General features: G+C 36.0%; 1 protein-coding gene across 1 annotated transcript in view; it reads left to right on the plus strand.

The window, feature by feature from the left end:
- The window catches only part of EMB (embigin), a 43128-nt gene that overhangs the window by 11114 nt on the left and 19815 nt on the right, over window positions 1-12199 (plus strand). Inside the window, exon 2 of the mRNA XM_019736208.2 lies at window positions 2178-2267. Within this exon, the coding sequence (XP_019591767.2) occupies window positions 2178-2267 (90 nt within the window). The remainder of the gene's footprint in view (window positions 1-2177; window positions 2268-12199) is intronic.

The raw sequence follows: 12199 nt of genomic DNA on the forward strand, positions 1-12199 counted from the left end.
GATGGTCCCAAGTAGGAATAGTAGATGTGGCTCGTCCGGATGAACTAGCCCTTCAGCCGGATAAACAATATTTTTATCATTGACTGCAGGACCTTCCTGGAACTGGCTATTCCCTGAGGGGGAGGCAGGAACAAGAAACTTGGCTTTAAGGTACATCTGAGAAAATATATAAGACAGACCTCAGTTGGCAGTGTAAAGTTCGTCATTTGGTCCTTTGTCATTGGTGATTCTTCATCATTTTAACATTTTGGAGACTTTCAGCAACATGCAACTTATAACACCGGGAGATGTCCTGACTTCCAGCCGTGGACGTGGTGAGGTCTGGCTGGTTCCCGACCTCTCCAGTGTTGTTCCCCATGGTTAGCCTTCTTGAGAACTTGTTAGCATTTTATAAGCTTGTATGCAGCTTGCAACATCAGAAGATGTCCTAACTTCCAGCAACAACAGCAAAGGCAACAGCAGCAACATTCTTGGGAACTAGCAAGCAGTGGTGTGGGAGCCGCCTGAGTTTCTCTCAGCTACAGACCTGGCAAGGTTTTGACTTATGACTTTTCCAGTGCTGTTCTCCCCTGGTTTTGTGAGATTTTGGCATCTACTGTAATAGTTACTATCCTATAAAGCTTATTACTGCTTTTGGATACTCCTTACTGATGTTATTTGTGTATTTAGCCAAGTGATTTTTGATCAATACCGTTTCCCCCCGAAAATAAGACCTAACCAGACAATCAGCTCTAATGTGTCTTTTGGAACAAAAATTAATATAAGACCTGGTCTTATTTTACTATAATATAAGATCGGGTCTTATATAATATAAGGCCAGGTATAGTATAATATAATGTAATATAATATAATGTAATTAATATAATATAATATAATATAATATAATATAAAATGTAAAATATAATACCGGGTCTTATATTAATTTTTGCTCCAAAAGACGCATTAGAGCTGACTGTCTGGCTAGGTCTTATCTTCAGGGAAACAATGGTAGTAAACATATATTGAGATCTCTTAAACTTAGGTGTATGTATACTCCTTTGACATGACATTGTTATCAATGTATATAGTTTAGTCTTAACCACCTTTACTTTCTGTCATTAGCACATTCTTTTAAGTACCTTGGTCTTTTTCTATTGCACAATGATAAATAAATTGACTAGATATTGCTAAATAAATTAATTAATCCCACTCTAGTGTGTGTTCTCCCCTTTTTTTTCTCCACTTGTCATTACAGCTAAGAATAGCTTTTTGAGTGGAATATAAAAAATGTGAAATAAGGCCAGGTTTAATTTAAATTGAATGAAGTTTAAGGAATTCAGCCAAACTGACAATAATCTTTTTTTTTTTTCTTCTCTCACTTGTTTGATAGAGTTGCGGTATTTTTTGTGGGAGATAAGGTTTGGGGCCCTAAAGTCAGAGAAATAGTAGCCAGTGTAACAAAATGAAGCTTTGAGGAGAGTGAGAAAGGTGGAAATGCAGACCTTGTTTCTTTGATAAAAGTTTTCAAACGAAGATATAAATGACAGAGGAAAATCAAAAGTCAGTTTGGGAGAGGACACACTGCACTGTCACCAGAGCTGGAAAAGGAGTAGCAGCCCCAAAATTCTTACTGTGCGTCCATTTTATCGTCTCTGTCTTCTAGTGTTCAGTGCTCTCTATTTTGTTCCCTTTTTATGCCCCTTATTATGGTGTCTCTGTCTCTCTTTATTCTCTCATCTTCTGTCTTCCTCTTTATGCCTTTCTTTTTTTCTACCACTGTTTAATTCCTTAATGTTTTCATTTGTGTTTTATAAAGAAACCACAAATTGTAGGATAAGAAAATAAGTTTTCTGCTCTGGACTCTGCCCCTGGCAACTCCTCTCCCAGTGTTTCTCTTAAATAAACTTTCTAATTTCTTTTAAAAAAAAGGATTTAAAAAGCCACTTAATGTAAATCAATAGGGACTTTTCAGTAGAAAAACAACATAGGAAAAATTGGAAATTGGGTCACAATTTTTGTTTTTTAGCCCAATATATTTCTGAATATCTGTGAAGCATATCAGACCTAGTTACTCAGATCTTCCTGAAAACATTACTTTTCATTAATAGCATACAATAACATTTTAGCTGTTGTAAACCAGCATTTAGAGTCATTGAATCTTGGTAAGAGTGTGTAATCACATGTTCTTTTTCTTACAGCTTTAACTTTTACAAGTCTACCTGCCCAAGAAGAAATGCTGGCAAAATATTCTAACATTTCCTTGGAGAGTCATAACATATCACTGACTGGTAAACATATCATATTGCAATTAATACTATGCCAACATAAGTTTTTATTTTTAATTAAGCCACTGCATTTTACCTCATGAAGTACTAATCCCTGCTCATGGTCTTGTGGGAGAAACACACCAGTCCCTTATGCAATTTTAGTATATGAGGTCTGACAATTAAGTTCGCGAACTCATCCTAGAAAAAGTGCTCCATACCTCATTGCTGAATATCACTATGGTCACCTTCGAAGTACTCCCCTTGGGAAGCTATGCACTGACGCCAGCACCTAATCCCCCCTTCAAAGCAATTTTGGAACTCTTTTTCTGGAATGGCCTTCAGAGCTGTCGTCATATTACCCTTGATGTCCTGAATGTCATCAAAATGTCTTCCTTTCAACATTTCCTTCATTTTCCGATAAAGAAAGAAGTCACTGGGGGCCAGATCAGGTGAGTAGGGAGGGTGTTCCAATCCAGTTATTTGTTTACTGGCTGAAAACTCCCTCACAGACAGTGCCGTGTATTGTCGTGACGCAAGAGCCATGAACTGTTGATGAAAAGTTCAGGTCGTCTAACTTTTTCATGTAGCCTTTTCAGCACTTCCAAATAGTAAACTTGGTGAACTGTTTGTCCAGTTGGTACAAATTCATAATGAATAATCTCTCTGATATAAAAAAAATGTTAGCAACATCATTTCAACAAGTTCACGAACATAATTATCAGACCTCATATGTATGTTATATATAGTACCTTATACTATATAATGTAGAACATGGAAGTATAATGCCATGAGGATGGTGTATTCTGTATGTATGGAGGAAGCAGCTAGTCTAGATATGGGAGGGCTAAAAAAGGCTCTCTAGAAAAGGGATACCTGGAGGGGAGGAGTGTTTATTTTGATTTGTAGATACTCTTATTTCTTTTTTTATCAGTTCTTACTGGTCATCCATTCAAATCACTCTGCATTGAAAGGACAATTCATGTATCTAGTGGAAGACACTTAGGCAGAGAAATTGAAGATGCTATCAATGCATCAATGACAGTGCTATAGAAACACAAGTAAAGAATTCTGAAATTCAGTTCTGCTGTCTCTCTTCACAGTTTTGGATTCCAGTGTTTCAAAAGTAAGCTCAGAGATCTTTAAATAAGGAAGAGTAGTTATCTGTTTTAGTAACCATAATTCAAGGCTTAATTAGCATTCAAAATATTTTAAACCTGTTTATTAAATCAATAACAAGTTTTATCCAATGATATGTCCAGTCTTTAAATGTCTTTTTGTCTGGTGAACTGCTTCTGTATTTGTGTGTAGTAGGAACAAAAGGTGTGCTTTTCCTTCCCCAACCTGATACCAATGAAATGTTTGCATTGAGCTTGTTGGTAGAACATTTTTATGACATTGTGCAACTCCAAATTGTCCCCAACTGTCCCCAGGCTAATAGTTGGAATTTATTCTTCCTTATAAAAATTAATTATAATGCTCCTGTGTTATTTTTTCTTTTGTTTTCTGCATGTTCTAGCTGTCGGTTTTCCCTGTTAGGATGCAATATGGAAGAAGGATTCGTGTGATAACACAAGTTGACAAATCCTTTGACCAGCCTGCTGTTGGCAGCAGCACACCCCTCATTTCCCCAGTCCAGTTGGAGCCTGGGGCGAAAAAAGGGTTAGAGCAAGACAGGCCTAGAGCAAGACACGGACTTTTTAGTTGATGTTAGGCTGGTTATTTATTATACTTACTTAGCCTGTTTGGAGAGTTTAACTCCTAACTATGCTTTTAGTCTATGACTGCTATTAAAGCCAGTATTTCTACTGTTATGAAGAGATCAAGTGTTCACAACTGTTCACTGCTTTCTTGTCTTTGCCTTGGCCTCATCCAACTTTAGTCAGGCTCTTCTCTTCCTCCCAAGCCCCTGAACTTCCGCTTGTCACAGGTCTGACCACTCAAGCTGTCTATTTCCATCCACTAGTTTGCCCGATTTCTTCTCAAAAGTTCCTGCCAGACTGCTTACCCTTCCCTATAAAAGGCCTATGTCTGTTTGATTTTGAGTTGCTTGCAGATCCAAAGTTTGGAATATCTTCTCTATTGTAATAAACTTTTTGAATGAAGTTTCTCCTATTTAAGGCTGGATTTGTTTTTAGTTGACGAAAGATTTGACATTAATTTTGAAATATTGGATTCCTGATCTGTCACCTAGATGGTTGCATTTTCATGTAGGTGGTTGTTCTGCTTCCCTTCTCATGAAAAAATTTGGTTTTAGGAACTGCCTTTACTAAAATATAGAAGTTAAATCTGAAGATGTATTTATGATTATTAGGAACCACAGGCTTTCATCTCATTGCTATCCCTAGGATTTTTAACCCAATTTATGAATGGAATGTTTTCTTGTCATATCATTGTTTATTTGGTTTGTGCCAATATTAATTATATCATCACTCAAGTTCATCTGTAAATGACGCTTACAACATTTCTGTGGTGTCACTTAATTTATTTTCTCTCTCTCTCGGGCCATTTTAGAAGTGGATCTCTCTTTTAGGATAAAACTTTTCTTGTCAAGAAATTCAAATGTAATGCATTAGTGGCAAATTTTGGACCAACATGACAACATTGTCCCAGTTCTTAGCATATACTTAACTTACCTAAAGATGCTTGAGACTGGGAAACACAGGATCCTGTGCCTGGGAGAATGAAATACATGACCTTTGAGTCATGAATTCCTGGTTGTTTATTATAGTTATGTTTTTAAAATGTTGCTGATTATTTACTGAATAGACACATGGTGTTGACGATGTACTATGTAGAGTCTTGTATGACAACGACTGGGATACGTTCTGAGAAATCCCTGGTTGGGAGATTTCATCATTGTATGAACATTATAGTGTGCACTGACACAAACTTAAGATGGTACCCTACTCCAAACCCAGGCTATGTGGCATACCACCATTGTACATGCAGTCTATCATTGACCGAAAACTCATTATGTGGTACGTGACTATGTCTTTCTAAATAAAAGTTAATTTAATCCTCATAACCACCCTGTGCAGTGGGTATTATTATTATTTTAATTTGTAGATGAGGGAAAAGAGGCACAAAAAGAGTTAAGAGAACCAATAAAGGTCACAGGTGGTAAGGAGTTCAGTTTTGAACCCAGGTAGTCTGGCACTGGGGGCCATGTTATTAACCCTTATGTTATGCAGCCTTTCTTAATGCCCAATTACTAATTTCTTTCAACATCATCATTAAAACAATTATACCTATTTTAAGGAAAGTTACATTAGTTTGAAACTATGTAAGTTTCAAAAAAACAATGAAAACAAAGCTATTTTAACCGCCTTATTTCTAAATAGGTTTGTGTTAGAAATTGCATTTGCTGAGAGAATGCATATATTGTGAAGGTATAATTGATTTAACTAAAATTATTTTTTCCTTTCTGATATCACTGAATTTTTAAACCTGATCTTTTGATAATGGACTATTTTTATATCACTGTACTAAGTTTCCCATTGTCAATATTTGGAATTCATTTTATGTGTTATAGCAGTAGAGTGTTTTGTTATTGTTACCTTTTTTTTTTTTTTGCACTTCCTCTGCGTATTATACTGTTTGGTATCTCGTTCAGTGTGTTATAATTTAACCAAAGAAATTAAAATCAAAACATCTGCTGGCAGTTTTCTTGACAACCCAGGCAGTGCCAGTGTAGGCTTTCCCCAATGGAACATTTTATTTATCATGTTGACATGTGAGCAGCTGGCCTGACATGGTCCTGGTGAGAGATAGAGGTAGATAAAGCAGTCACTAGATGTACAGATATGTAGACTAAGGTACAGAGTAAACTTTGGGAAGACAAGTCGGGATCAGGAAAGGTAGCCATGTTGCCTTGGAGCCAGCCAGGCCACAGGCCTGAGTGATGATCGCTCAGACTCCAGGGCTAGATGCCTGACCAATGAGATTGAGAAAAACAAAAAGCGAGAGTCCCCTACATTTGGCTGCTCAGATATTTTGCTGCAGAGAAGGTCCTAGAATGATTCAAACAGAGCGCAAATGTTTATGATGTTTTTCAGAAGCAGACTAAAAAATAAGTGCTAACACTCACAGAGAGTGAGAGAGAGAAAAGATAGAAGATGGATCCATTGTAGGAACACAAGTGGCAATAGTTGCAATGAACTTTTGTTTTACACCAAGGTTTCTCATTAGCAGGAATATTGAAATTTTGGGCTGGATAAATCTTTGTTCTGGGGGGATTGTTTGGGGGGATTGTAGGTGTTCAGCAGCATCCCTGGCCTCTACCCACTAGGTTTAAGTAGCACCCACAAAACTGTGACAACTAAACACATTTCCAGATATTGCCACATGTCCTCTGGGGGGCAAAAATAACCCCACTTGAGAACCACTGCTCTACAAATAAAAAAGAAGAGCTGTGTAACTGCCCCATCCCCTCAACATGGGAAGACAAATGATTTAATAATCACATGGTTGTTAACATTTAATGAAGACTCTCACCAAAAAGTTAGATGATGGTGCTGAGTAGGAGACATGGGACCTCCTAGCGTAAGTGGGACACGGAACCTGGTGGGTTATAATCCCATCTTTTTCCTCCCCTCCTACTGATGTTCAAACCTTTCCAATCTTTGATAGTTAAGTCAAAAGCTACATCTTCAATAAAGTACATATAGAGAAGTACTGTTTCTGTTCCTCTGATATGTATTTAGCATATTTTATTAATTTTGAGTTGCATAAGTAAAAATGAGTTCATTAAAAATACTGAAATATTATTTTATTTTCAGCAATACAGTAAATCAGAGAATCCTAAAATCCTTCTGCCTTACCTAGAAAATCTAAAATGCAGCAAATCTCTTTTAAATATATAGCTAAATATACAAAAAAGTAAAGACAATTTCCACTAACCAAAACTGGTAACCAACACATCAGGTCTGTGAACTGATGTCCTGTTAGGTTCCCTTGTGTTTGTTGCCAAGGCACTTGAGTTTCAAGACCAACAGAGGTAAGGACAAAGCCTTGAATGTAGGCAAGGAGGGGAGATGGAACCAGAAACTCCCAGAAAGCTGATCCTTCCTAGGCTATAAATACAGTGAAAGGTTTGACCTAGGGGTAAAAAATTAGCTGAACAGCTCAAGGCGATGAGAAGTTGGATGCTCAGTTTCAGCCTTCCTCTGCATCAAAAACAAAAACTCCAGAGTGTTCAATGACAAGGGCCTGCCCTGAAGGAGGTTTGGATCACAAATTCACATTACCTGCATTATACAGGAGCTTCCAAGCTGATAACAAAAATGACCATAGGAGGAGATGCGTCCGCAGGAAAGTAAATGAAAAAACATCTACGGAAGGATGCATTGTGCACCCTGGCAATGCAATCTCTACTGCGGACCGGCTTACAAGACAGACATACAGAAAGCAGTGAAGCCGCCCCCAACACTGAGAGTGAGCTAAGGAGCAGTAGGATTAGACAGTCTAGAGTTTCAGACTGCAGAAATACTAGATAGGGACATAAAAATGAAATAGTGAAACATGAGAAAAGAATATTCTCCTATTAAAAAAAAAAAGGATAAAACACGTTTGAAAAATAGCCAAATAGAACTTCTGGGGATAAAAACTAAACTTGTCAGAGGAAGTCAAAGCTCCTTGGACCACCCACCATTTCTGTCTCCGCGTGCTCTCTCTCTCGTCCAGCTCTCTCTTTTACTGTGTTCAATGTGTGTATGTATCCTTAGAAACTATATAGTACTACATAGTGTTGTTTTGTATTCTTTAATATGAGTGGTATCAACCCATATTGTTCTGAAAATTGTTTTTTGTTATCATCTGACGTTAGTTCTTGGAGCTCTAGCCAAATTACACAGAACTCGTATGTTTCCTTTACTTGTGTACACAGTATATCAGCTTACTTAGATAATTTTCTCTGCATGGACTCTAGTTTGTTTAATTTTTTTCTATTGTAAACCATGCAGCAATGAACACTTGTACATATCTCTCTCTGGGCATGATTGTGTATTTTCCTGGATAAATACCACAAAGTAAAATTGCTGAATTAGAAATTCTGTGCATAAAATAGATACTTGGAAATGCCCCTCCAAAGTATCTTATTAACAATTTAGCCCTTCCTCCCACCTGCATATTTGAGTATAATTTTTTCTAGATCTTGACCAGCACTTGATATTATTAAAATTTTTTCTCCTTGCCAGCATGAGTGTGAAAAGCTATATCATGGTTGGTTTAATTTGCATTTTGGAATTGGACATACTTATATATGTGTGCATGTGTGTTAATATCCTTTATCCATTTTCCTATTGGGTTTATATATTTTTAAATTGATATAAGTAAATTAGAGAGCTATAAATTTTGAACACTAATCTGTACTTTTTAGAGAAGTTGCAAATATTGTCTCCCACTTGTCTTTAAACTGTTTGGTGTTCTTTATTGTGAAGAAGTTTCATTTACTCTTTTTCTTCTATTATTTTCATAGTTCTTTACCTTTTAGTTTTTAACCCATTTGAAATACTATTATGTATTGTGTGTGATAGGGCACTAACTTTATTACTATTTTGAGATACATAGCTAACTAATGTCTCCACACCCTTTACTGAATGGTTCTCCTTTTTCCTACAGCTTTGAAATACTAACCTAATCATATTCCAGATTTTCATATGCTATTCTGTTTCTCTATTGTTTGAGTGTTTTTCAAACGTTTTATAATGCTAGCCAAAGAATTTATCCTGTAACCTGATGCACCACCCATGCATGCATGCACGCAAAATAAAATGTTCATCAAGCAACACCCACCCCTAATAGGTGTGTTAACACTCTGATAATTTCTCTTCTCTTCCAATACATTTAAAAAATCTGGTGGCAACTATTAAATTGACTTCCTGACTCACAAATAGTTTCTGACTTGAAATCTGAAAAATTTTGCCTGTTTTATTCTATTCGTTCCCTGGAGTTTTCTAGCATCATTAATATAAATATTAACTTTTTGAAACATTTGATATAGCTTTATATCTTTGTACTTTTTTAAAAAAATAGGTTTCCCTGTTTCCTGGACTTTTACTCTTTCATATAGATTTTTTTGGAATCAGGTTCCACAAAATTATTTTTTCCTTTTAAAAATATATTTTTAAAATTAAAATTGTACATACTTAAGGTGTAAATGCTTAACATGATTATATATATATATATATATATATATATATATATATATATATATATATATCAATGTTACTATAGAACCAAACTAATTAACATACTCTATTCACTCATAGTTATTTTTGTGTGTGATGAGTGCACCTGAAATCTACTCTCTGAGTATATTTCCAGTGTTCAACAGAATATTAGGCATGGTCTTCATGCTTGTACATTAGCGCTCTATTTTTCATCCTATAACTGAAACTTTGTACCTTTGACAAACATTGCCCCTTTCCTCCCACTCCCCCAGTCACTGGTAACCTACACTTCTACTCTCTGTTTCGCTGAGTTCAACTTTTTTTTTTTTTTCAGATTTCACATGTAAGTGAAATACAGTATTTGTCTTTCTCTGTCTGGCTTATTTCACTCAGCATAATGGCCTCCAGTTTCATCCATGTTACTGTAAAAAGCAGGATTTCCTTCTTTGTCATGGATGAGTAATATTCCTCTGTGTGTGTGTGTGTGTGTGTGTGACATCTTCTTTATTCATTCTTCTATTGATAGACACAGGTTGTCTCCATATCTTGGCTATTGTGACTATGCTGCAGTGAGCATGGAAGTGCTGACATCTCTTTGAGATTCTGATTTCATTCCCTTTAGGTAAGTACCCAGAAATGGGATTGCTGGATCATATGGAAGTTTTATTTTTCATTTTTTGAGGAATCTCTGTACTTCCATGATGGCTGTACCACTTTACATTCCCACCAACAGTGTTCAGGAATTCCCTTTTCTCCACATCCTCACCAACACTTGTTATCTTGTGTCTTTTTTATAACAGCCATTTTAACAGGTGGGAGGTGATATCTCACTGTGGTTTTGATTTGCATTTCCCTGATGATTAGTGACATTAAGCACCTTTTCACATTATCTGTTGTCCATTTGTATTTCTTCTTCAGAGAAATGTCTATTCAGGTCATTTGCCCATTTTTAAAAATTATTTGTTTTGTTGCTATTGAGTTGTCTGGATATTAACCCCTTATCAGATTATAGATTGCAAATATTTTCTCCCATTCCATAGGTTCTCTCTTCACGGTGTTGCTTCCTTTGCTGTGCGCAAACTTTTTAGTTTGAAGTAGTCCCACACTTGTTAATTTTTGTGTTTGTTGCCTGTGCTTTTTGGGTCATATCAAAAAAATAATTGCCCAGACCAATGTCAAGAAACTTTTCCCGTTTTCTTCTAATAGTTTTATGGTTAGGATGGAAACCAAGTTCTGGAATATACCGAAGATCTAAGGAGGACAGAGAGCAAGGAACCCTGAAATAGTCTGGTTAAGATATTGATACTAGCATTGTACTCTTAATATCAGTGCCTAGAATAAAAGCACATAGTAAATTTTTAGTAAAACGGAATGAATGTTTGAATGAAAGGCATGCAGTAGGTGTTTAGTAAATAAATGTTGAATGAATGGGTAAATAATAAATGATGTCCTATCATTGCTAGACATATGCCATTGCTATGGTGATTAATTTCTCAATACTGCCTAAAGCACTCCCTCCTACTTTAAAGTCCTGGGTGAGAGGATATGATTAGTCAAGTGGCCATGCTCTCAGTCTCAGATGGGGAAAGAGAAGGAATATCTGGCTTTTCGGTGTCCACAGTGAGTGAGGGGGCTTTGCCTCTCACCAAAATTTACAGAGGGGAAGGGTGTTCAGATTCTGGCTACCGAAAATATAAAAACCCACTGCTACAGTGTTGGATTAACTTTGTGTTAATTATTTGAAAGTAATAGTAACCTATTTGATTACTAAAACAGTTTTACCATTTGTTATAGTTTCTCGATAACTGATGTAAACAGTAGTTGCACTACTGTCCTGTTCTTTATGCTGTGGAAAAATGGGTTTAATCATTGCATTATTACTCAATCCTGTATCTATATTACATTGTTGAAGATGAGAAGAAATATGCCTTCCTTAAATTCAAATGGAACCATGTACCTTTTAAATTTTTTCTTTGCAATGATCTTAAAACAGTTTAGAAAGTAGAGAAATAACCATTATATCTGGTACTGATCGAAGTGGAGGGAAACAGTGACCATATGAACTTTGTCTAATAAAATTCAGCCAGCATCTTTTGCTGGCTAATTTTAGTACATTTTCCATAATTTTTCTGAATCTTTGATGAATTATGTTTGGTAAACCTGGCCTCATTTGTGTAGAAGCCATCCACATTTTCTAGTATTTCCCTTTATTTTTGAGGATGCCAGCATAAAATTCCCAAAAGTTTGAGAATAAGCTGTGCTTATATAATACCAGCCACATAGTCCATGGGTCTTGAGGGCTTCCAAAGACAGAACTTGGAGGCGGCGGGGGGAGTATATTTATATATATATAAAATAATTTCTTAATCATATACTTTTCTATTCAAGTTGTACTTAACATCCTTCTGAGTTTCTCTGCACGTTGGTAGTTTTACTTTTTAAGCTTATGGTATAGAATTCAGGAGCCACATACATTTTAGATTGTATCACATGAGTATTGCACTGATTAGATGGCTGATATAAATAACTTGTTGACAGATTCAGTGAAAAGAAATGATCATGATTCTTGCTTCAATATGAGATTTAATTTGGGAGGTGGTACCAAATGACAATAATCAAGGAGTGATGTTCCTGTGTTATTTTACAAAAATTAAATATAAAGTTTAAGATACTGTGTTTTATTCTTACTTAGAGGAGTTATTTTATAAAGTCAGTGCAACTCCATATGGTAAGAAACATCACATAAATGGAGCCACAGCATGTTACAAATGGGATTGATTGCTT

Source organism: Rhinolophus sinicus, linkage group LG03, assembly GCF_036562045.2.
Source record: "Rhinolophus sinicus isolate RSC01 linkage group LG03, ASM3656204v1, whole genome shotgun sequence".
NCBI lineage: Eukaryota > Metazoa > Chordata > Mammalia > Chiroptera > Rhinolophidae > Rhinolophus > Rhinolophus sinicus.